The sequence below is a fragment of the Neovison vison genome, chromosome 4 (genome assembly GCF_020171115.1).
Source record: "Neovison vison isolate M4711 chromosome 4, ASM_NN_V1, whole genome shotgun sequence".
NCBI classification, from domain to species: Eukaryota; Metazoa; Chordata; class Mammalia; order Carnivora; family Mustelidae; genus Neogale; species Neogale vison.
In genome coordinates, this window is record NC_058094.1 from 46,070,392 (window position 1) to 46,096,698 (window position 26,307).

Genomic DNA, 26,307 nt, shown 5'->3' on the forward strand with positions numbered 1-26,307 from the left:
CAAGCAAGAGTATATGCTCAATCGATGTAGTCAGAGGATGTTACAACCATTTCAATAGGTGTGAAATTTGAAAGTTACATTATAGTTAACTAAAACTGGATTACATCATTTCTAGTCCAAACTAAATCAGACATGACACATATCAAGAGTGTAAGAATTCAGCAACTTATCTGAAACACACTTACTTGTCAAAGTGTTATTATAAACCTTGATGTTGTAAGGTGAATTATGGTCCTGTAAGCATGTAACACTGCAATTGGACAGCAAAATATGGACATTATAGTTTTTTTATATTAAGGAAAAAAAATTCAATAAACACATTCCAGATTAAATAAATTTTACCAAAAAAAAAAAAAGGCTGAGAAATTCAATTTGCCATGAAGAACTTCAGAAATCAGTTTTTTGCCTAACACTACAAATTCTGAAGACCTCTGTGAAAATACAGACATTAAACACATCTAAATAAATGAAGACAAGGCATGTAATTCAATAAATAACCATAGGATAAGGTACTATGTCATCTCCAATGAACAGATTTCAAAGTAATCAGCATGGGAATAGAAAAAAGATTTAACCTTAAATAATTCTAGCAATAACCAAACAGTATTATAATATTAGAAGTATTTATGCCCAAATGTTAGTTTTAACGACAGAAAGTAACTCAATATTCACACAGGGATAAGCAGTTTCATTCACAATTTATTGAATTGCAAATTAGATTGTTAGGCTAGTTAGAGAATAAATCTCCAAAAGTATCTTGGCAGATTCCTGAATGTTTAAGTGTATGCCAACATTATTGGACTGTTTAAATTATTAGAAGCTAAGAATATGAAGTACTTATCAAGGTTTCAACAATAAAAATATTTTCTTAAAATACCATATTTGGTAATAAATTAGATTTATAGAAATTGAGAATACAATATAAATTAAACCTGAGTTATAAATGCCTCCTACCCTGTCCACTCCCAGCATACATAACTTTCATCACAATTTCTTTTGGACCAGTGTGCCTCAAACTTAAGCATACATAATCCTTGAGGATCTCGTTAGATGCAGTTTCTGATTTAATAATTATATTGTGGGGCCTGAGGGTCCACATTTCTAACAAGCTACAAATGAAGCTAATGCTGGTCTTTAGACCACCCTTGAGCAGCAAGGTGACCTAAAGTATAGTAGAGATGCTCTCTGGCCTTAATATACTGTATGGTTTTATAGATTATTCAAGGCTATAAGATTTTGCAATCAAACATAACCACAAATGATCACAAAAAGTAAGTCTTGGAAGAAAAGAATGTTTTAGTTAAGTGAAAGCTTAAACTGTACCAAATTGGCAGTGTTTCTATTTGTCTGACAGTGACACCTTTGATACAATATAAATCAGGACACCAAGTTCTTGTAACTTTAGTTACTATAGCTTGAGGCTCTCTTCCAGTTCATTCAAGTCCAGAAATTCAAGCTAGTACACTGCAAAACCACTATGAAAAATCTTTAATGGTTAACTGTCCATACAAATTACTTATAAACTCACTTTAAGCTATGCCATCTCCTCCTCCTCTTTCAACAAAAAAATGCTTTTTTTTCTGTCTTGTAGCTAAACAGCGTGTCACACCCAATGCCCCTCCCTTTAAAAATCGAACAAAATTGTCTCCAACCAAAGGACCCAATGCAAAAAGGTTGGCTTCTTTAACACATTCGTAGGTGTATGCATCTATTTCCACAGGATTATTCTTACATGTGATTGGCTGGCTTGAGTTATGGCCCAGGTAACACCCTTGCTCTTTCAGAAAAGACAGATTGGGATGAGAGCCTATCAGTACTACAGCCGCAGAGAGCTTAAATATTTTTTTCAATCCAGAGAGGCTTTGAAGAATGCATTTCATGTCCGACTTAAAGGAAAGCACATGGTGCTCAGGAAAGCTGGTATAATCAGATAAAAGACTGGAGTCTACAGAATATGACTGAGTACACATCATATGATAGACTTTATGGTATTCTGGATAAAGCTTTTTGGGAAGCTGCTTGAAAATTAAGCCTGGATCAGTTACTCGTCTGCGAAATACATGAATCACAGGAATATTATTATTGTAAGCACACAGTACTGCATCAGCTGCAGTAAGCCCAGAACCTACAATTAACACTGGATCCACTTTGCCACGCAACTTTCCTTTGCTTATAGCAGCTCCAAATTCAGGCATTGAATGAAACACAAAAGGAAAATCTTCCCCTTCAATTTCCAGATGGGCAGGAGAATCCAGTGTTCCAGTTGCCAGAGCGACATTCTCCGCAAAGAGACAGAAGGGAATATGGGAACCATCCGCTATTCGCTGATAACCCCTGATTTCCCAATTTCTCTTGACAAATTTAGATTTCTCTATCTGTAAATGCTGTGTTGAAATACTTCCGTCTTGTCCATCATCATCATCTTGATGATCTCTGTAGAGTCTTGATACAGAGGTGATATAAGTATTCTCTCTGAAATTCTTCTGAAGACCCATGACTTTTACATAATGTTTATAGTAGCGAGCTATTTCCTCTGGCATAACTCGATCTCCTTTTAGGTTCCTAAAAAAAGGAAAAGGAAAAATATTCTATGAGGAGAGTACTGTATTAGATTTCATGATTATTCCTGCTCCATCTAGTAAGCTATTATAGAGATCTTTTTAATTCTTCTGGACTGTCTTAGCTATAAATTATCCTTTTACAAAGAAAGCAAGCTTTTTTCTTTGGTTAAAAATGTTAAAGAATTGGGGCACCTGGGTGGCTCAGTGCGTTAAAGCCTCTGCCTTTGGCCCAGGTCATGATCCCAGGGTCCTGGGATCGAGCCCCGCATCGGGCTCTCTGCTCGGCAGGGAGCCTGCTTCCTCCTCTCTCTGACTGCCTCTCTGCCTACTTGTAATCTCTGTCTGTCAAATAAATAAATAAAATCTTTAAAAAAAAAAGTTAAAGAATTAGTTTTATCAATAGACGCCCCATGAGGGTAGCGACTGTATTTTAATGCACCTATTTCCCCAGTGCCTTGCACAGATAGACACAGGATGGTTTTTTCAGAAGACTGATCTGAATTTTCAGACTTTGGGAAAATAGCACGTCACGAAAAATCATGTCAAGATCATGTATATTATCTTTAAGAATTATATATACTAGACATGTAGAATCTGTTACAATCTAATTCAATCTGTTACAGGATGTAGACTGAATAGTATGTAGACTGAATTCTTTACAGTTGTGAGATAGACTGTAAAAGTCTGTATTTCCACATTTTGATTGATTTATTTATTCATAAAGGTAGCTAATCTGACCAGATCCTAAGTACATAAAACATTGTTTTCCTGTTCATAAAGAAATCTATAAATACAGGAATGTACTCTTTTCATAAAGAGCAGATTCTTTCATTTTCCACTTGAACTTTAAAGCAATAGGCATTAGTATCCCTAAACCCTGGGCCCTAATTATAAATAAGTAGCAGTAAAGACATATCAAATAATTTCACATAATTCATTACAAATTATAAATGGAAGAAGTTCATAAAGGTTTTTCTTAAAATTTAAGATTTAAAATGTTAACTCTCACTTTACACAGAAATCCTATGTAGTAGTTACTACTACTGTCATCTCCATTTATAAATGAAGAAATTAACAGCTAGTTTAAGTTACTTGATCATGTTCACAACACTAGAAATTAGAGAGTCAGGATTCAAGAATCAGTCTCTTAAGATCTAGAAGTCAACACTATGCAAAGGCAGGAAGTGAAGCCAATATTTAATCACAAGATTCTTTTTTACAAATTACTTCAATACACAATGTGCCCAATGTAAAAGGATGAACACTTCTAGCACCAAAACAAACAAAATCATAAAGCTTCCCCTTTTTTACCCATATCACAAAAGGAAGAATGTTGAGCAATTTTCACTTGCTTGCTTATGAAAATCAAGAACTTGTACAACTTGCCTGACTTTACTACTTTTCATTTTAAACAACCATAAAAGGTTCATTTTTAAGAAATCCAAAAGGGGGGTGGCCTGGCTGGCTCAGTCAGAAAAGCATGTGATTCTTGATCTCAGGGTTATGAGTTCAAGCCCTATGTTGGGTGTTGGGATTACTTAAATAAAACTTTAAAAAAAAAAAGGAGTATCTGAAAGGTTTAATCTCAATGATCACGCTGGCCTGAATTTGCTCTCCTTAGATCTTCTCAAATTAAGGATAATTTCTATGAAGTCATATGGTTTCTAACAGGAAGTCAAGCACTCCCAATCTAACTAAGGTTAACTTCCTGCTTTGCTTTATTGTTTCTGAGCAAATCAGATTCTCTGTATTAGCAATTCCTATCTAATTTAATACTACTATCCTTTGAAAACAAGGCTTTTCTTATTATTTCTCTTTTTTAAAATTTAGGTATTTTTCCCCAAGTAAACTTGTATTCTTCCAAGAGGAGCTTTCATCTTACTTACTTCTATTTTCACATTTCTTAATAAGTATTTACCTCTATAGTACCCAGTAGGGTAACCAATCACATCACAGATTCTGGCTGAGTCCATCGTTCTAAATTATTAATCATATATACTCTTCTACTCCGAAAGGCAAATATTATAGGTATATATACATGAGATATGCATATACAAACTTGTATATCAACTGGTAAGAATAAGTAAGTAAGTGTAGAAAGGATTTGTGGGTAAATGAGAAACTAAGCAGAGTGGTTTAATAGGAAAGTGGGATAAATCCATAATTAACGAAAGCAAAGGAACCAATCTGTTTTGTAACATCTCTAAATTGAAACTAGCTCATGATCACTGCTACAAAGAGATTTTATCTGAAAGACACATAAATCTATATTATTCCTCTAAGACAGAATTACAAATATTTTGAAATTACCGATAGACTTTCCCACTGTACATCAAAGAACTCTAATAGTTTGATCTTTACCTTCGTTTGCTAGATACCCAATCTTTAAACTTAAGTCCAGGTAGCTCCATCCAATTTCCAAAGCTGATTGTCAACATGGAACCTTCCATATTCTGTTTGAATAAAAAATGCACAAACACATGTAAGCAGTAACATGGATTTTTAAAAAACCAAATCCATCTTCATTCACTCTAAGAGTCTGGATAAGGATAGCAGAAAGAAGTTCTAAATGGTTGTGTAAATTACAAATACTTTTAATCTGTAGGATCTATATTCCTTTCATAAAGTTACATACTTATAAAACAAGTTTACAATATTTCCAGATGCCTACACAATGTTAATAGCTTCAGCCTATAATAATATAATCCAGACACAGAATAGGTTACAGGAACAAGTTAGTATTTTCACTTTTTAAACAAAAGGAGGGCGCCTAGGTGGCTCAGTGGGTTAAGCCTCTGCCTTTGGCTCAGGGTCCTGGGACTGAGACCCGCATGGGACTCTCTGCTCAGTGGGGAGCCTGCTTCCTCTCTCTCTCTGCCTGCCTCTCTGCCTACTTGTGATTTCTGTCAAATAAATAAATTTTTAAAAAACAAATAAACAAAAGGAAAAAGTTCATTAATTTCTAACACTTTAGATATATATCTATTTTAACAGTTTTTTGTTTTTTTTTTAAAGAAATGCACAGCAAAACAGCTTTCCCCCCTCCATCAATTATGATTACAAAGTCCAAGCTGGTTTGGATAACAGCAACATCTTTTTCTAAAACTAGGGAAAGAAGCAGTGGTTACCTGATTAAGAACAGACTCATTGCTCAAGCTAATGTTGGCTTAAGAAAGTGACCCCTTCAAGCTCCCCTGTCCTACTTTCTGCTTTGCTCACTACACAGCAACAAAAAACCCAAGGGCCAATAGCACCTGTCCCGATGACCTCAATGATCTCTTCCAACCAACTCTCTTAGGCTATGGCTTTTTCTTAACTCTTCCTGCCCTGCTTCAATACAACCCAGTACTGGGAATGGTACTTATTATTACAGTTATTATTAATGACTGACATTTCCAAGCACTATGTGCTGGGCCTTACAGAGCCTATTATTTGTGACAGTGAGTAGACCCCTGGGAGAGAAGGTGACAAGCTGCTACTTGCGTTGAGGCAAACTAGGCCTGATACTAGGATGTGAACCAAGAAGATGGAAAACATCACAAGGGAAACTGTTAAAAATATATTATATACAGAACTTATCTGGAGCCTTAACTGTCTCATCTGAAACTCAAAAAAAACCTTAAGGCCCTAATATTCCACTTCAATAATCTAAACATTATTCCCACAGCACCACCTCTTCCAGTTAGTTGTGAGCCCTAGTCCCTGGATCTCTTCATTTTTCTCCTAGTCTTCCTTGTCATCCTTATGCCATGAGTGCCTGCTTTCAGGGAGACTATAGTATATTAAGGGACACAAACCGGACAGAAGTACTAAGGGCACACAGAAAGAGAAGAATATTTCTTAAAGGACACAAGTGGGCTGTGAGGAGTGTACCATTAGGGAAAATATTCCAGGCAGAATAAAGATGTTATGTGAGTTTTACAAAGAAAAAGAACAGCAGCGTCCTTCAAGAAATTAAAAAGTTCAGCCTTATGCAGAAAAGTATTAATGGGCTTGGGTTGCTTAAACTGTGCATATTACTAAGAAAGGTCTGTCTTTAGGAAACAACCTTCCTAGGTTGCTGCTTCCTAGGAAACAACCCCTGAGCTCTTGAAATATTCTACCCAATGAGTGACTTTTGATTTTTTGTATGCCAGAAGCCTTGGGCCCTGCTGTACCTGCAACTGCACAGTGACTGTAAATTTATCTTAATGAGATTTATGTTAAATACCAGTGTTTGCTCTGGGAGGCAGAGGAGTCACACACATGGATGCTGCTTTTCTACATGACTGCCACCCAGAAAATCCTGGACACCAAGGTGTCGGTAAGCATCCCTGATTGGTAACTCTTTGCACATGCTGTCACAAATCACTGCTGGGAGAATTAAGTGTAGCCTCCTGCAACTCCACTAAAAATGGCCACTTAGAAACTGAAGCTTGTTTCTCCTGGACTGCATTCCCTAAACTTTTTCCCTTTAATGATTCTAATCTGTATTCTTTCACTGTATAAACTACAACCATAAGTACAAAATAAGTCCTGTGAATCTACAGCCTGTGCATGAGCCTAGAACCCCAGAAAGAATATTCTGGAGCATGGAATGTGAGAAAGCAGTAAAGCAAGAAAGCCAAGTAGGGGCTAGATGACCCAGGTTATGGTAAAATACATTAATAATGAGTGCGCATATTATTCATTAGATGAACTGGAAGTAACTACAGGGTTTTATGCATGGCTGTAACATTCAAAGGTGTTATTATATAAAGGTAACTCTGGCTTTGGTATAGAGATTGTACTCAAGAAGACAAGACTGGAGTAGGAAACCTTTGCAGTAATTGGGTCAAAGATGATGATGGCCAATTACATTATGATGGGGCAAAGTAGGGTGAAAGGACTCACAGTGTGTTTATGAGAAAGAACGGAGAAGATAAAATAATTGGTTTGAAATAGGAGTTGAGGCAAAAACATCAAAGAAGGTTTCTGGCTTAAGTAACTACATTCCAGTGCCATTATTCCACGGTAAGGAAAGGAAGAAATCTGATGATAAAGATGACTGGTTAGGTAGGCATGCTGAGGTTGAGAACACCTATAGGATAATAAAGGGAAGGTATTTAGGTGACTATATAAGAGAAAGCAATGTGGGCCAGGGATCTTGATTTGGGAGTCACTCAACATTCATATGCAAGTCACTGAAGTGTAAGAGACAAGCCAGGGAGAATGAAGAGTATAAAAAGCCGAGACCATGGCTTGGCACAGAGTTTACAGAAGCCTCCACAAGGTAACGAAAAGGAGTGACTAACAGGAAGAAAAGCAGGAGATGAAACGTTCAGAGAATCTAAGAGAGGTAGTATCACTGTCAAATGTTGCAGAGGTCAGGAAAGATAAAGTTTAAGACCATCAAACTGAGCAAAAAAGAAAGTTATCAACCTATAAAAAGCTAAAAAGGCAGGCAGTGACAGAAGCTAGAGTGAAGTCAGCTAAGGAACAGCAGGCAAAGGCATAAAAATAACGGACAGGTGGGGCGCCTGGGTAGCTCAGTCGATTAAACGTCTGCCTTCAGCTCAGGTCATGATCCGAGGGTTCAGGGATTGAGCACCGCATAGGGCTCCCTGCTGGGTGGGGAGCCTGCTTCTCCCTCCCCTCCCCGGCTTGTGCTATCGCTATCTCTGTCTATGTCTCAAATAAATAAATAAATAAAATCTTTAAAAATTAATAATAATAATGGATAGGTAACTATTTCAAGAAGGTGGCTCTAAAGCAAAGAATACAGATAAGCTAACACATAAAAACTTTTTAGTAACAGAAAAAAAATTTTTTTCCAGAAAATAATTTTAGTATATTTATATACGGGTAAACAGGAGCTGCCAGAGATGCTTAAGATACAAGAAGGGGAAAATCAAATAAGTGAAATCCTTAGAGAAGACGGGTCCCAAACACAGCTGGAAGGGTAGTCTTACATAGAAGTGATACCACTTCTATAGCAACAGGGGATAAGAAACAAGGAGGTAGCACGAATGCAGATACATTTGCAGGTTTTAGCATAAAATTATGGAAGTTCAATCCTGATGGATACTATTTTCTAAGAATCAAGAGTATTTAAGTAGGAAAGTCAAAAAGAGGACAGAGATTTGAGAAGAATATTTAACAAGGAAATAGCCAAGGATTACCAAGTAGAGTTCAGGACCAAAATGAGGCTGAAGAATACTTTTCACAGCTGTACAAACTTTTTTGCTTTTTTTTTCTGACAATGTTTAATAGCTTAAGTATGAGCAAAGATAAAGTAGACAGTTATATAAATTGCTTTTTTTGGCCAAGCCCATGTGATAGCAGGACAATGGGTCAAGAGACTACAGAACCTAAGCTGGGTAGGTAAGGAGGTTAAGATCAGAGCCTCAAGCTCTCTGTGCTTGAAGACTAGGTACAGTGTAACCGAATGAAGCAGCTGGAAGAATAAAAAGTTGTGATCATCAAGTAAGGTTATTTAAAAATTTCGGTTTCACTGAGCAGTCACAGTGGAGCCACTGGAGTTAGTACCTAAGGAGGAATGGAAGAGGAGATTACTGAGAATGAACACATTAAGAGATGAAAAGTTAAGGTGTTGTTTCTGTGTCATACATGTAAAGGTACTCAAGTTGACAAGAAAACTTGGATATAATGGAAAACCGTGATTTAGGTGCTTCAGGTTCAAAAACGGGGACAATCTGGAAGGGTCGAGGAGGAAGAAGATGACATAACCTGTTCAAAGGAACAGGGACTCTGACAGAAGAGCGATGGAGAATAAAGAAAACCCCAACCTCCCTACTCAACCTGACGGGACATGGGCCATGGGGAAGTGAAGAGACTCCGCTTCAGGGGGCTGCAGCAAGAAAATCTTCAGGAAAGCAAGATTTCAAGGCAGGGAGTAAAAGCAGCATATAATTGAAATGGTTAAGAGTAAACAAAAGCTTTGTTTATTAGAAAATGGAGTTTTAGGGGTACACTGTTATAAAGTCTAGAAGTAAGGAGAGCGGTGAGAAATTTGACCACAAGAGAAGCAGAAAACTACACAGAAAGGACTATGAAGAGGACAAATGACTTAGGGAACTTATATCCTGAGTTATAACTGAGGTTAACTAGCATGTATGTGAAGCATGGCAGGGGAGAGACCTGTCTAAACATAGAACCACAGTCAAGAGCATCAAGATTAAGGCATGGAATGCAGAGGTGAGAGGGAATAAATAATTATGCCTGGAAAAGTCAGGTAACTGCATAGAAGTGATGCCTGAAAATGGATAATAGTTAAAATATCATTTATTTATATCCCTTTTCTAATGGATATCCTATATGATGCATGAGAAAAATTCAACAAGTTTCAAGTATATTTCAGCTTTACCACTGATTCAAATGTGTTTTTAGTAATCAGGGCTTATCTATCCTTCAACTTTCCTATACATAAGTGGAAAAAATGAAATAGCACAGATTACTGTCTGTACATTTTTCTAAGCAAGAAAATAGAAGTACAAAAAATCGTCAGGAATTTAGAGAAGTATTATACATTATGGCTTTTTCAAGAAATACCATTTAACAGTGCTACTCACTAATAGCACAAATATAAACACCAAAAGGCATAGATACTGTTAGTTGCTATCCCTTACCATTAAGGAAATTAAGTGTAAGAAAGGAGTTGGAAAGTCCCATAAATACACTGAAACAGTCACTTATTAAATGTAAATAACTATTTAGACATACAGCATTGAACTAATATAGGAATAGTCAACCGAAGTCTATACCACAGAGCTGATATTTAATGTTAAAATTCAGATGAAAGGTGGCTCAGTGGGTTAAAGCCTCTGCCTTCGGTTCAGGTCATGATCCCAGGGTCCTGGAATCGAGCCCCACATCGTGCTCTCTGTTCAGCAGGGAGCCTGCTTCCTCCTCTCTCTGACTGCCTCTCTGCCTACTTGTGATCTCTGTCTGTCAAATAAATAAATACATACATAAATAAATAAATCTTTAAAAAATAAAAATAAAAAAATTCAGATGAAATCCTTATTCATAAAACAGCAAAAAGTATTTAGCATTTATTTGTATAACAAATGAGCACTCACTACACACCAGATGCCATACTAAGGGCTAAGGACAGGAGAAAAGAAAAATTATTAAGTTCCTGACCCCTAACAAAATGCACTGAATTTTTATGTTAATCAATTCTCTAATTTAACCCTTGCCATGAACTGAATTTGTGTCACTCCCAAAATCCATACGCCGAAGCCCTAACCCCCAGTGTCATGGTATTTGGAGATGAGGCCTCTCAGAGGTAATTAGGTCTACATGAGGTTATGAGGGTGGTGCCCTAGTGACAGGATTAGTGGCTTTATTAGCAGAGGGGCGGAAAGGAGGAAGGAGCACGCACCAAGAAAGTGCTATCTGCAAACCAGGAAAAGAGCCCACACACAAGCTGAACAGGCTGGCACATTGATCTTGAACTTTTCAGCCTCTACACCATGCAATAAATATCTGTTGTTAAGGCACTCAGTCTAGGTTATTTCATTATAGCAGCCCAAGCATATTAATACTTCTTTCTTTTACAATCTATTTTTCACTTAAGATATAAATAATGGGTACTGGTATGAAACACTGTGTGAGATTTTATAAAGTCTGATATGAATTTAAAACTTTTACTATGTAAAACATTGTGAAATATTTTTATATAGTTCTTGTAAAATAGTATAGAGAAGCTTATTCTAAGACTCTACTAGTAATCAAATTCGGTTTAACTTCTAGTAACCCATATTTTATTGTACACCATTAAAAAATTCTCAGATAAAAATCTGGTAAACTTCTATAACGTCTGATAATATAAAATATATTTTATTGAATGACATTAAAATTCTCAGATAAAAGTGTGGTAAACATATATAATGTATGATAGCGTTATATATCATAATGTTTCAACATTCAAATGGTCTTATCAAGATGACATATAACTCACATGCACTATAAAATGTGAAGAAAAACATACTCACATGCCAAGCGCCACCAGGTGGACCTTTACCAAGAACTAAGTGAGGAATGTAATGATGTTGTTCTAATTTCCAGTGCAAAACGGATGGATAATCATAACCAAAATCAGCATCTGGATGAAGAAGTGTGTCAAAAAGGACTGCAACTGGATTGGAGGATCGGCCCTCAAGGCCCTCAGACAAGTATTCTAAGTCCTGAATGAATTTTTCAAAAAGGGAAAGAAAGAAGGCAGAGTTTGAAGGAAAAAAAGCAAAAAAACAAAAACAAAAAACCTCAGCTGTTACAAAAGTGAAAACCATTATTCTAATCCAGCATTTCCCAGATAATGTTCTATAAAACACTGATGTTCCTTGAGAGCTTAATAGATTCTTGGTCAAATGAATATAGGAAAAGACTGGATTTCAACAAAACTAATCAGATCGCTTTTACTGCAACTCCTGAAGATGAATTTAATACATTAATATGCCTTAATATGTCTACTGTAACGTTGCAGTAACAAAAAGCGGTACTTCCAAAACTTATCTGAACATAGAGCACCTATTAAAACTCCCACCAGGAAATAATTTGGGAAATTCTGCTCTCATCAATTCAGTTAAATAAACAGAAGTAATTTGACAGAACATATTTCCAACTGAGATATACAATGCTTATGTAAGTAGAAAACTAACCTTGTTTGAGTATTCAAAACAAAACAAAACAAAAGATTGACATGTAAGAAATACCTGATCAACAATGGAAAGATGTCTTGCTTCTTCTAATTTACTATGTAAGATTGTATTTGGATGTATTGCTTCTGATGATAAATATGGTCTGTAGCCTGATAACATATAAGAAAGGCAAATTCCTGAGGGTCCATTTCCTATTGGAAAAAAAAAAAAAAGGTGCATCATGTGTCTTAATATTCTTATTCCTTGGCTTTTCTCAAAGATGCATTTTCTCCCTTACCTATTTGTCTTCCTTCTCTAAAGTCTTAAAACCAAGTATTCATAAGACACTGACTTTTGTCTTCTCGGTTTTCTTTTGGGAATCTCATCTACTTGAAGCTTTAAGTCTCTATGCTACTGACCCTGAATTACACCTGTACGCTGACCTCTTGACCAAAAATACATCCCACATTTCCATAAGCCACTTCTTTACTCCACCTAGTTGAACTACTACTAATTTAATCACAATGTGTTCAACACATATTCGTGAGTTCCTTCATTTAGGTGCCCTCTCCTTTAAATCCCATCCCTTCTCAAAACTTTGGTGCTAACAAAATCCTAAATTAATCAAATTCTGATCCTAAATCTATTTAGTCACTATATCCATTCAGTTGTCTTTGTTAGTGTCACTCCTCTACTCTCAAAAGACGGAAAGTCCCTTGTTTGTCCTAGGATACACCTATTCCAAAACCATTTCACATTTGCATTCAGACAAATTTTAATAAAACAAGGTCCTCATCATACTACTCCCTCCACTTGGAAAGCTTTAACTGCTTGCTTCTGACTATCCGGTGCTCACCGTGTTCTGTTCTCAATCATCTTTCCAGACCCATTTCCTAATAGCGTCTTCCTATATTTTATATGCTTACACTAAAGCCAACCTGGATTTTTTTCCTTGAACTCCAGTGAACTAGCTCCATTTCTGTGGTTCCTTTAGTCTAGGTTTTCACTTCTCTATTATCTCCATCTACCAAAAATCTAATCCAACTGAGGTAACTGTTAGCCTCAGGAAGAGAATTCTGTTCCATTCTCTAATATTTTGTGCCCCAAATAAAAGCAGCTCAAAGATGTAAATATGAAGCGTAAAATCCAAGAATATCAGAAAATGGATTACTACTTCTACTTACAATACTGAAGTGGGAAGCCTTTAAAAAGACTGAAAGGAAAGTAAACCATTTCTTCCTAAAAATTTAAAACAAATGAGAAATACTGGAAGTTAAGATCTGAGGCAAAGAGTTTCCCTGAATCAAAACAGAGACAAAAATTAAAGATAAAAGATAAAGAAAAAGGGGTGCCTGGGTGGCTCAGTGGGTTAAAGCCTCTGCCTTCGGCTCGGGTCATGGTCTCGGGGTCCTGGGATCAAGCCCCGCATGGGGCTCTCTGTGCAGCGGGGAGCCTGCTTCCTCCTCTCTCTCTGCCTGACTCTCTGCCTACTTGTGATCTCTGTCAAATAAATAAAATCTTTAAAAAAAAAAAAAAGATAAAGAAAAAGCATTTAACAAAACCCAACACCTATTCATAATTTAAAAAAATAAAAAACCTCAGCAAACTCAAATAGAGGAATACTTCCTCAACTTGGTAAAGAGTATCTACAGTAAACCTACAACTAACAATCATTCTTAAATGGTAAAAAACTAGATGCTTTGTCAAGAACAAGACAAGGTTGTCTCTTCCCATCATTTCTACTCAACACACACCATGACAGAAGCCATAGTTAATGCAATAAAAGAAAATACAGACTTTGGAAAGAACTTCTTTGTTCATGAAAGCTATGATTTCTATGTAGAAAATCCCAAAGAATGGACCAAAAAATTCCTAGAACAACAAGATTGCATGATACAGGTTAATATACAAAAGCCAGTATCTTTTCTATATCCCAGCAATGACCAGGCGGCATCTGAAATTAAATATACAATACTGCTTAATCTGTGCATGTGCCCACACACACAACCACACACAGTTGGATATGAATCCAACTATTTATACTTAAGGTGATAAATACACATATAAGATATATACAAGGAAAACCAGAAAACTCTGATCAAAGAACCCAATGATCTAAATAGATGCTCTTGAATAAGAAGATTTGATACTGTTACGATGTCAGCTCTTCTCAATTTGATCTACAGATTCAATGCAATCCAGTAAAAATTCCAGCAAGTTACTCTGTGAACACAAACTAATTCTGAAGTTTGAATGCAACGGCGAAAGACCCACAATAGATTACAAACACAATATTGAAGCATCAAGTCACAACCAACATCACCCAAACTCAAGTCCTACCATAAAACTACAGTCAATGAGACACTATGGAAATTATTAAAGAGTAGACAAATTAATGGAACAGAAGGGAGCACAGAGATAGACTCTCACAAATACAGTCAACTTATTTTTGATAAAGGAGCAAAGGCAATCCAATGGAGAAAGAACAGTCTTTTCAACAAATGGTACTGTAACTACTGGACAACCACATGTCAATATATGAAGTCTAGATACTAACCTTTTATCTTTTACAAAAAAAATAAATAATTTAAAACACATCACAGACCTAAATACAAAACACAAAATTCTAAATTTCTAGAAGATAAAATAGGGGAAAATCTAGGTGATCTGCATCTAATACTAAGTTTTTAATTATAACACTAAAAGCAGGATCATCTGTGCAAGAAACAAATAGATAAACAGGACTTCATTAAAATTTAAAATTTCTGCTCTGTAAAGATAATACTTGAGAGCGCGAAAAGTCACACTGGGAGAAAATATTTGCAAAACATAATATATACAAAGAACTCTTGAAACTCGGCCATAAGAAAATAACCTAATTAAAAAGTGCACACAGGATCTGATCAGACATTTCAAAGATACAAGGTAACAAATAAACATTTGAAATATAATCATGTATGTAATATATGTAATCATGTCATATATGTAATCATGTAATGTAATCATATATGATTATAGCACTGCAAATAAGACAATGAGGTACGAAAACACACCCTTCAAAATGGCTAAAATCCAAAACTGAGGCAATACCAAATACTGACATAGATTTAGAGAAACAGGAACTCTCAGTCATAGTTACTGGGCATGGGAAATGATACAGCCACTCTGGAAGACAGTTTGACAGTTTCTTAAAAAGCTAAACATAATCTTATAATATGACCCAACAATCACACTTCTAGGTATCTACCCAAATAAGCTGAAAACTCAATGGCTATGCAAAATCCTACACATGCATGTTCATAGCAGCTTTACTTCTAATTGTCAAACACTGTCAGCAACCAAGATGTCCTTCAATAAGTGCAGAGACAAACTCAAACATCCAAAATATGAACTAGTATTCAGTGATAAAAAGAGTTGAGCTACCAAGCCATGAAATGACCTAGATGAATCTTCTAGGCATACTGTTAAGTGAAAGAAGCCAGTATGAAAAAGTTCCATACTGTGTAATTCCACAAATATGATATTCTAAATAAATCAAAACTACACAGAGAGTAAAAGATCAGTGGTTGCCAGGGGTTGGGGGTTGAGGGACAGGAAAAATACATGGACCACAGAAGATTTTTAGGGGGCAGTGAAGCTATTGTTCTATAGGATACTGTTAATTGTGGATACATAACACTTCAGCAAAACGCACAGAACTGTACAACACAAAAAGTGAACCCTAATGTAAACTAAAGATTTTTACCTAATAAAATGTATAATCAGAGGTTCATCAATTGCAACACAAAAAGTGAACCCTAATGTAAACTAAAGATTTTTACCTAATAAAATGTATAATCAGAGGTTCATCAATTGCAACAAATGCACCACACCAATGTGGGACATTGGAGGTGGCAGGAGAAGGAGAGTATACGAGAACTCTCTGTACTTTCTACTCAATTTTCATGTAGAAGACTGCTCTAAAAAATAAAATCTATTACTTAAACCAAATATTAAATATAAAATAGTGGGATTTAGAATCCAAAACTAAGAGAAGTTCCTTAAAAAGAAACAACACTCAACAGACAAAGGCAAAAAATAAAAAGGGGCAGTTCACAGGCAAATAAACACACAGACAGAATGCGCCCTCACTCCCAAAGACTGTCCCCATCCTAACCCCAAGCAGCTGAAAGTGTTACCTTATATAACAAAAGATAACTCTGTAGACGTGAGTAAATTAAGGACTGTGAGATAGGAAGAGTACCTGGACTATAAAGGTGGACACCATCTAATTATACAAGTCCTTAAAAAAAGAGACCCACCATATTAGAAATTAAAAAAAAAAGAGAGAGAGAGAGAGAGAGAGAGAGACTCTTTCTCAGCTTTGATGAGGGGAAAAAGGAAAAATGAAAGAAAGTTAAGAGAGAACCAACACTGTGGACTCTGAAAATGGAGAAAGGGCCCAGCAGTCAAGAAGTGAGAGTAACCTCTAGAAACTGGAAAAGGCAAGCAAACAAATGTTGTACCCTGGAGACCCCAGAAAGGAATGCAGTCTTGCTGACATCCTGACTTTAGCCCACTGACACTAGGGTTGAACTTCTGACCTACAGAACAGTGAGATAATAAGTGTACATTGTTTAAAGCCACTATGTTTCTGGAAATTTGTTATGACAGCAACAGAAAACATATATCAAGGAAAATAGTTCTCTGCTCTGATGGAGTGCTCTTGCCAGCAGTCACAGCCCCATGTGCACTGGGTTAAGCTAGTCATTGGCTAGTTGAAGCAAAACACAGATTGTTTTGGGGGGAGTGACGTGGGCAGGTACAGATGATGGTACGTCTTCCTTTTCTGACCCTCCCATAGCCAGCTGGAACAGAAGAGGGTTCCCTGACTCATGACAACTCATTCAGGATGAAAAACCAGTGTCGAGCAAAAATGAGAAAATGGAACACGAGGTCTAGTCCCAAGTTACCCTGAATGTGAACTACTACACGTACCATCATCTCTATAATCACCCCTAAAAACAAATCTAGAAGCCACATTTGCCTCTTTTCCTCCCTCCCTCCCTTTACTGGATCCCTCATAAGTCAAAAGACAGAACTTTTCTCTCCTTCCTGTTAACTTTGAAAGCGGGCATCAGGAGCGCCTGGGTGGCTCAGTCAGTTAAACGTTCAACTCTTGATTTTGGCTCAGGTCCTGAGATCAAGCCCCACTCTGATCTCCATGCTCAGCGGGTCATTGTTCTCAGACGAAAAGAACGAGTTGCTGGAGATTCTCTCTCCTTCTGCCCCTCCCCACCTCACACATGCACAGTAATCTCTCTAATAAGTAAATCTTAAAAAAAAAAAAAAAAGGCTTTCAAAGAAAATAAAGATGCTATATGAATATTATGCCCCATAATTCTTTCCTGCAGCTTGCTTCACATCATAGTAATTGTCTGACTTAGAAAGTTTGAATATTAGATGCAAGATGTAAGTAACGGGAAGTTAAAAACATGCAATAAAACAAAATCATAAAAACATCTGTAATTCTGAACTAGTTAGGTTGCATTAATAGCTTAATTTTTCGTATTTTCTATGCCTCTATGTTGAGGTGGTACAAAGGATATATAATGATAGTATTATGGTTAAGGTCACTGTACACACCACAGCAGTAACATTCATTAAACTGAGAACTGGTTACTAGCTTGCACAAGTTACTCAACTTCTGAGTTGCCCTGATCGTATTTACTCCACAACAGAGGGCTCTAGGGTTGAAAGGCATAATCCCATAATGTACACAGAATGCTCTGTATGGGGTCTACTAATCCTGGTTATAATCACTGCCATGACACTATCATAATAATTAACACAACTGACAGTATTTTAACACAACAGGGCAGTATCAATTCTTCAATGAAAAAAATGTTACAATTCAAACACAGAATCTACTAACAGATAAACCAATTACTCTCTCCAAAGATAGGTTACTTAAGCATATCAAAAAACCCAAGACTACTTCTCAATACAATCCTAAGAACTTGTGCCATGTAACTATGCATATATAGTAGTAGTAGTAAGCATCAGAATTATAATTTTAAGACTTAAAATGCAGTACTTACCTATAATTACCACAGGCAAAGTCACTGATGAATCTTCTAGTAAAGAAGTTTCTTCAACTAATGGCATAGCTTTAACTTTCTGCCCCAAATTATCACCAAAATATTGCACTAAGGAATTAAAAATCTCTCCTTCAGTTTCAGTGTCACTATAGTTTCTTTAAAAAAAAAAAAAAAAAGAAGAAGAAGAAGAAAAAATGAAACATGAAACAAAAAGAAGAGATTTAGTCAATACAACCTTTATAAAAACCTGTCTTTATCCAGATTTTATTTAGGCCATAAAATATGGAATAGTTCCATAAAAATGAGAAAAAGAAATTCTGATTAATGCTTTCAAATTAATAGCTTAGCTTACCTGTCAACCTGTACCACTTTTGATGTCAAAAATCCTAAAGAGCTAGCTGATGTCTCTGTAGGACCGCGTAGACAAGTCTACACAAGTTCTAAGTCAGAAGCTATCTTTAAAAACCAAAGAGACAGCACTGTATTGGGGATTTTTATAATTCTCTGAGATTTCCTAGGAATGGCTAGTTTCTTTTATTTTTTTTCTCACTAATAAAAAAAGTACATGCACTGGAGGTGGTATATTTGGAACAAAATAGTCGTAATATTTTAAGAAATGGTTAATAGTACTTATGTATTATAAACTGTGTATTTTGGTAAAAAGAAATAAGGTTTATACATCTTGTTAGTTCTCAGATATTGAAACTTGGAAATATCCTTATGTTGATTTCCAATCTACCTTCTTTCCTAGTTGCCTTCCTAGAAACTAGTTTCAGCATTCTGACATGCTCATGAAAAAAATGGGAGTAGCCTCTGAGCACAGCTAATGTTCAGCATTACACCAGAGATTACTTCAGAACAGAATCCCCAAATTATTTTTCATCTTTATATAGTCAGCAGCAGGCCAATATTTGGAAATATTAAACTGTGTACCAACTATGGGTGAGTATGCTTACTGCTACTCACAAAATGATAAAAATGAGACAGATCAGTTATTTCATAGGACTCACAGATCCTGGAGGAGAATGATAAATGTAAAGAACTGGGCAGAGACCAAAATTTCAGCTTCTCTATAACCTCCCAAGGTTCCAGTCTACCCTATGATAGAGTAGAGTTCTCCAGGATATGCTGACAGCTTTTCTTAAGAAGGTATAAACTCTACCCCAAATATCTAGACTCCTCTAACAATATGTGGCCTTTTGGGGCCATTACTTTCCTGAAGAGTAACTCTACCCCAAATATTTGGACTCCTCTAACAATACATGGCCTTTTGGGGTCAGATCAGATACCCTTTGGATAGGTCTACTAGGGAAAGCCCCTCCTCACAATGAAGCCTGCTCCTCAAAGAAGCATCTTACGCTCAACACATTCCTTTCAGATCATTCCAACTACTTCTCTGAGCAGATCCAGTATTCTAGTTACCCAGCCTGCTTTGCTTCTTGGCAACTGAACTCAAACAAGTGTATTATACTCGGGCCTATTTCTTACATTTCTCCTGAATGTGTGGTGAGGACAGGTCCCCTGGTTTCCTCTGTATGCTTCTAATCAAAGTCCTTTTGGATACCCAGACCTGATTGATATTGTGGTGGCTGTAAAGGCCACAATTCTTTTTCAGAAAATGCACACCTCATCTTCAGTCTCTTCCAGATATCCCCACCTCAAAGACTACTGTTCCCATAAACTCGGGAAATTTAAAAAAAAAAAAAATTTTTTTTTAAATCATCACTTTAACTTTTTGTTCATCAAAGAGATGTTTCCTTCAAACATTAACAAACATTTCCTCCTTTTCAAGTGGCAATTCAGGATTGTTAGTATAATCACAAGGTTTTGCAACCACTCCTAATTCCAGAAAAATATGACTACCCTAAAAATGGTTAAGTTAACAGTAGTAAACTAGTTAGTAGTAAACTATGGTACTCATGAAAACTCATTCCCCATTCTCCCTTCCCTCCAGCTACTGGTGACCACTGATCTACTTTTGGTCTTGTTGGATTTGCCTGTTATGGAAATTGCATGTAAATGGAAACTCTCACACATTACGTGGCCTTGTGTGTCTGGCTTCGTCCACTTAGCATGTTTTTCAGCTTCATCCACAGTGTAGAATATATTGGTACTTCCATTTCTTTTCATGCCTAAGTAATTTTCCACCGTAGAGATAGAAAACATTTTGTTCATTCACAAACCGATGAACATTTGAGTTGTTCCCACTTTTTGGCTATACAAATAATGCTGTGAACATTCATGCATAAATTTTGTGGGGATCAAAGTTTTTATATCTCTTAGGAGTACATGCAGTGGCTGGGTCATAGGTTCTGTTTAACATGTTAAGGAACTGCCAAACTGTCTTCTAAAGTGGCTGGATCAAGGCGCATGGGTCATTAGGTGTCCACCTTTGTTTGGCTCAGGTCATGATCCCAGGGTCCTGGGATTGAGCCCCGCACTGGGCTCCTTGCTCGGCCAAAAGCCTGCTTCTTCCCCTCTCCTGCTCCCCCTGCTTGTATTCCCTCTCTCAAATAAATAAGTAAAATCTTTTTAAAAAATAAAAAAATAAAGTAGCTGGTTCATTTTTCATTCCCAACAGCAATAGAAGAGGGGTCCAATCTTCCACATCCTTACCAACACTCAACTTCTTTTTTAGCTACCCTCACTGGTGTGACATGACATCTCACTGCAGGTTTGACCTGCATTTCCCAATGACTAAGAATGGTAAGCATCTTTTCATATGATATTTAGCTATTTGTATTTTCTTCTTTGTAGAAATAGTCTTCACCCACTTTCAAACTGGGCTTTTTATTAAGCTTTAAAAATTCCTTATATATGTAGAACGCAAGTTCCTTTTCAGATATATGATTTGCAAATGTTTTCTCCCATTCTGTGGGTGGTCTGTCCCTTTCTTTGTCTTTTGAATCACAGAAGTTTAAATGTTTCGATTTTTGCTGCTGTGCTTTTGGTGTCTAAGAAACCACTCCCTGGGACGCCTGGGTGGCTCAGTCAGTTAAGCCGCTGCCTTCAGCTCAGGTCATAATCCCAGGGTCCTTGGATCAAGTCCTATACCGGGCTCCGTGCTCAGTGGGGAGCCTGCTTCTCCCTCTGCCTCTGCCTGACACTCTGCCTGGTCGTGCTCTCTCTCTCTCTGACAAATAAATAAAAATCTTAAAAAAAAGAAAAGAAAAGAAAAGAAAAGAAACCATTCCCTAATCCACGATCACCAAGATTTACTCCTATTTTCTGTAAGTTTTATAGTTCTAGTTTTTAGATTTAAGACTTTCAACCATTTTGAGTTAATTTTTACACATGTGATGTCTGAGGTAAGAGTCCAACTCCACTCTTTTGTTTGTGGATATCCATCTGTCCTGGAATCATCTGTTGTAGAGACTGTTATTTCCCCTTTGTCTCGTGATCCCATGGAAAACCAACTGACCATAAACATAAGGATTTATTTCTAACTCTCAGTTCTATTCCACCGATCTATGTTAATATCTTCATGCAAGCGCCACACTGTCTTGCTTACTGTTGCTTTGTAGTAAACTCTGAAATTAGGAGTGGGAATTCTCCAAATTTGTTCTTTTCAAATGGTCTTGGCTATTCTGGGTCTCTTGCAATTCCATATGAATTTTAGGATCTTATCATTTCTGAAAAACAAAGTCTGCTAGGATTTTGGTAAGACTGCACTAAATTTATAGATCAATTTGAAAAATATTGCCATCTTAATTAAGACGATTTTTTCAATCCATGAATATGGGATTCCTTTTATTTAGGCCTTTAGTTCTTCTAATGATGTTTTATAGTTTTCTGTGTACAAGTCTTTTTTTTTTTTTTTTTTTAAGATTTTATCTATTTGACAGAGAGAGATCACAAGGAGGCAGAGAGGGAGAGGGAGAGAAAAAGAGGGAGGAAGAAGCAGGATCCCTGCCCAGCAGAGAGTCTGATGCGGGACTTGATCCCAGGATCCTGAGATCATGACCTGAGCTGAAGGCAGAGGCTTAACCCACTGAGCCACCCAGGAAGCCCTCTGTGTACAAGTCTTAAGACTTAGGAATAAATATTTCATTTTTCATGAGGCTGGTGTAAATGGAATTTTGTTAACTTCACTGTCAGATGGTTCATTGTTACTGTGTAAAAATAGGATTAATTTTTTTATGTTGATCTTGTATTCTCCAATGTTGCTTAATTCATTTAGTCTAGTAGGTTTTGTGTGTGGGCCTCCAGCAATTTACCTCTAGTCTCAAGACTCTAGTACATTCAGTAGAGCCAAAGTTTTAGCTTATTTAAATTCTCTATAAAAGTAATTAGATCTGATTTTCTACTGGTCATTAGTATAATCTGTACATATACAGTATATATATAATCTATAATAAAACTGGTATGTATATAATGGTATATGACCTAAATATTGGTATAAACTATTTATAATAAACTTGCACGGTATTTGGTCTAAGTTTCATAAAGATTAACATTGATGAAAAACAGAATCGAGAAACAAACAAAAAACAAAAGTATGGTTCACTGGTTTTGCATAAAGCAACAATGAAACAAAGGTCTCTTGGTAAATATTCTTTCTAAATAATTCAGAGCCCAAGTTATAATTCATGTATCACTGCACATGTTTTATAATACATTCATACTATATCACAGGTCTATGAATAGTTTCAACTTCTACTTGAGATATCCAACTTGATCCAATGATATATTTAAAACAAGTATTCTGAGTAATAAAAAATCTACTTTTCCTTCATTTGGGATACTAAGTTAGAAAACATTACATTTCAGGAAATAGTAAACAGCACTTAATACACATGCAAAAATAGTTGCCCTATTAGGCATAAAGACTATTTGATATTTAAAAAGATTTTAAAGAACTTCCACCTTTTGTTCTTGAAATATTAGAACCCAGTCTTAAAACAAATTTAAGAGAATGGTACAGATATAAACTTTGGGTAACAAAGACTTTCTCCCATCTAGCAAGACTTCTTTTAATGATGACTTAAACTCAAATGAGATGGTTTGTATCTAAATTTTTATAGTCTTTGGAAGCATGATCCTAAATTGTCACCAAATTCATACTACTCTATGAAAAAATGGTTCTAACATCACAAATGAAGTCAGTCACACTGTTTATCTTCCAAAACAGTAGGTATAGAAGAGTGAGTGGACAGTTGGGAAGTCAGTGGACAGATATCACAATACCTATTCCTTTCAGATATTGTACAAGAGTCAAAATATACAGGTTCCTAATAAAATTGCTCAAAAAAAAAATAGCACAAGTAAATTATAAACACCTTCCTAAGAAGCGGTCTTAAATATTTTATTTTTTAAATCTGAGCTACAGTATAGCTATTTTTACAACAGATATAAGGTTTATTAATCAAAATTTTTATCTTTTGGCTAGCAAGGCTTTTCTTTATCCCTCAAGATCAAAACATACCAACTACTTTGTATTTATCTCCTCCAAATTTCTGTACAAAGTGGTAAGCATATGGTATCTGTAACCTAGGGTTTGCTGAATGGATATGAATCCCAACCTGTGTCCTCCTTAAGAGTTCAACTATACCAAAAGCAGTCAAAAGGCATTTAGAAAGCCCTTTCCGAAAGGCGTGTTAATTTCTCAAGGGGCTTCAGTTTAACAAGTTTTCATTGGAGGAATCTGTTTTCTAAAACTCTTCAAAGTGGATCTGATACTCTCAAACCAGTATCGGTCAAGTAGTCAACAAAGTTGCCTAAAACTTAAAATCCAGCAGTTTATTACATAAAACATTTTTTTTTTAAATATCCAGAATCTAAAATACCCTACAAAACTCACTGAGAAGTTGGGTAAGTCTGGACTTTTGCTATTAAAACAGGAGTTTTGAACCTTCTCTTTGTCTTAAACTCCTTAGTAATTTGGTGAAACCTGAACCTCTTCCTTGAATAGTATTATTACACACATAAAAGATACATGGGATTTACAAGGAAACCAATTACATTAAAATAGAGTTATAAAAAGTAAACATGACATGTTTATTTACATTTCTCTACTGTATTAAATAGCAAGTTTGGTGATGTGTAATTACTGTAATTTTGAAGAAATAAACATACAGTATTTCTAGATATGTGCAACTGTGATATGAAAGTATTTGTGAATTTTACTGTTGACAAGGTCACAAATACTATTTGACTTGATGCTTACATTCATAATTGAAGGGCATACTCGATTTTCATTTAAAGTTTAGCAAAAATAGCAGTTGTACCTTTCTTTACATGCAAGTTCATGGCCACTTAAATTCTATGCACTCCAATTTTAAAACTCTTGATCTGAGTTTCATATTTTGAGAAAAATTTTACACATCATTATTCTAGCACATTCATACAAATGAAGTAAGGTAATTTGTTAAAGTCTTCGCTAAGTTTAACATTTCTCCACCACTGGATTAAAACCACTTCCAAGTGCCTTTAGCCTTTCTCCCAATAACTGACTTAAGTGTCTGCCAACTGTACAAGAGAACATATTCTCACATTTATTTTAAAATGCACTAACCTCAACACCCTTAAGAACTTTCCCATAATGTGAATCCTGAATCGCCACCTATTTCAAATTTCTCTAACATACACTTAAAATGACAAGCATCTTAGAACAAAGTTAGCACCTACTTGTAACCAAACCATCACATTTAAAACAGTTTCCTATCTCCTTTCAAACGCAGTAACTTAGATTATTACGTTTATTTAAAATATATATATAAAGATCTAAAGGTGGGGTAGGGAGGAACCTCCACAACCCTTCACTCAAACTTTGCACTACTCCGAAGTCTCAGGTCGCAGTAACCGACTCGCTCCGGGTCTAGCCGGTTTCGAAGTCCCCGTGACTGGCCCGGTCCAGGAGAGGAAAAGGGGGACAACAGAGAATGTTGTCCACCACCGCCCCCCCCTCAACACACACACACAACCCCGGAGCGAGGTGCCCCCAAGCAGAGGCTGCCGAGGCGGGAACCCTGATCAGGCAGTAACCAGGAGGAAGCGGCTGCCGAGGCGGGAGGCAGCTCAGTCCAGGCGCCCGCCCCCCACCCCGGACCGGTCCCGACCCCAACCCCGCCTGGCGTCTGCCCATCTCGGCCCCGGCACGGCCGCGGAGCCGGAAAGCGCTCCACCCTCCTCCTGCTCCCATCCCCTCCGCTCCCCGCCAGAAAAGTCACCTGAAATGACCGGCCAGGGAGCAGCGGCAGCACCACACCGGCATGGAGCGCCGCGCACGGGGCGCCAGAGCGCGACCGCCACGGCCGCCGCCACTGCCTGTCCCGGCTGGGCTGCCCGTTCCGGGCGCCCGCCCACTCGCCCGGGGTCGCGGGGTCCGCGGGGCGCCAGGGCCCCGCGCGTCGCCGTTGCCGCGGCTGCCCGGAAACTGCGGCTAAGCAGCCGGCGGGTCTCCGGCGTCCCGAACTCCGCCTCAGGATAGCGGCTTCCGCTCCTCGCCTGCGGGGAGCCAGACGCCGGCGGCGGATGATCTGGGGGCGCCGCGATGGGGGCGGAACGGGGCGGAGACGCTGCGACGGCTGCGGCGGAGGCGCGCGGGCTCCTCCTCGCAGGTGCGACGGCGGCGGGCGAGGCCGGCGATTGGTGGAGACGCGGCCGGGGTGAGGGGCCGGGCCTGACGGAGCCGCGGCTGCGCGGGCCGGGGGCCGAGGTCCGCGCGCCAACCGGACCGCTACGGCGGCGACCCGGGGCCCGGGCCTCGGCCTGCGCCCCGCGCCCCTTCCGCGTGCACCGCACTCGCGGCCTGGGGGTGAGCAGGGCGGGGCGGATGCGCGTCGAGAGGGCCGGATGATGAGAGGAAGAGAAAGCTGCTAAGCGGGGTAGCGGAACGGCTCGGGGGACACCCTGCGTACAGCGCGGCCTCCGCGATCGGGGAGCGACGCAGCGTAACCCGAGTCCGCCCGCGCGGGTCTCCCACCGAGGAGGCCGGGGAAAGGCCGAGAGTCCCACCCCGGAAACCCACCTTAGCGCCTTTTCTCGCGCTGGCCTGGGCGCAGACGCTGGGAGCTGCTGCGCGCTTCACCCGGCATCACAATC

General features: G+C 37.9%; 1 protein-coding gene across 3 annotated transcripts; it reads right to left on the bottom strand.

The window, feature by feature from the left end:
- Positions 1 to 679: 679 nt before the first annotated feature.
- OSGIN2 (oxidative stress induced growth inhibitor family member 2) lies at positions 680 to 26,307 on the bottom strand. Of its 3 annotated transcripts, none has more exons than XM_044245356.1 (6): positions 26,234 to 26,307; positions 18,265 to 18,419; positions 12,260 to 12,396; positions 11,540 to 11,731; positions 4,923 to 5,014; positions 680 to 2,562 (listed from the first exon to the last, which is right to left on the bottom strand). In XM_044245356.1, exons 2-6 carry the CDS (start codon positions 18,329 to 18,331, stop codon positions 1,530 to 1,532), a joined length of 1,521 nt encoding a protein of 506 aa, XP_044101291.1. In that variant the 5' UTR covers positions 18,332 to 18,419; positions 26,234 to 26,307; the 3' UTR covers positions 680 to 1,529. The 3 variants fall into 3 exon arrangements, with proteins under 3 accessions (XP_044101291.1, XP_044101289.1, XP_044101292.1); XM_044245354.1 differs by lacking the exon at positions 26,234 to 26,307 and adding an exon at positions 25,434 to 25,754; XM_044245357.1 differs by lacking the exon at positions 18,265 to 18,419.

Bases quoted from the DNA above. Each gene is read 5' to 3' on its own strand.
- OSGIN2 (XM_044245354.1), bottom strand. From the start codon at position 25,477: ATGCCGGTGTGGTGCTGCCGCTGCTCCCTGGCCGGTCATTTCAG. The intron at 11,732-12,259 runs GTATTTCTTACA...AAATTCATTCAG, and splicing joins ATCTTTCCATTGTTGATCAG to GACTTAGAATACTTGTCTGA. The intron at 2,563-4,922 runs GTAAAGATCAAA...TCCTTTTTTTAG, and splicing joins TGGGTATCTAGCAAACGAAG to GAACCTAAAAGGAGATCGAG.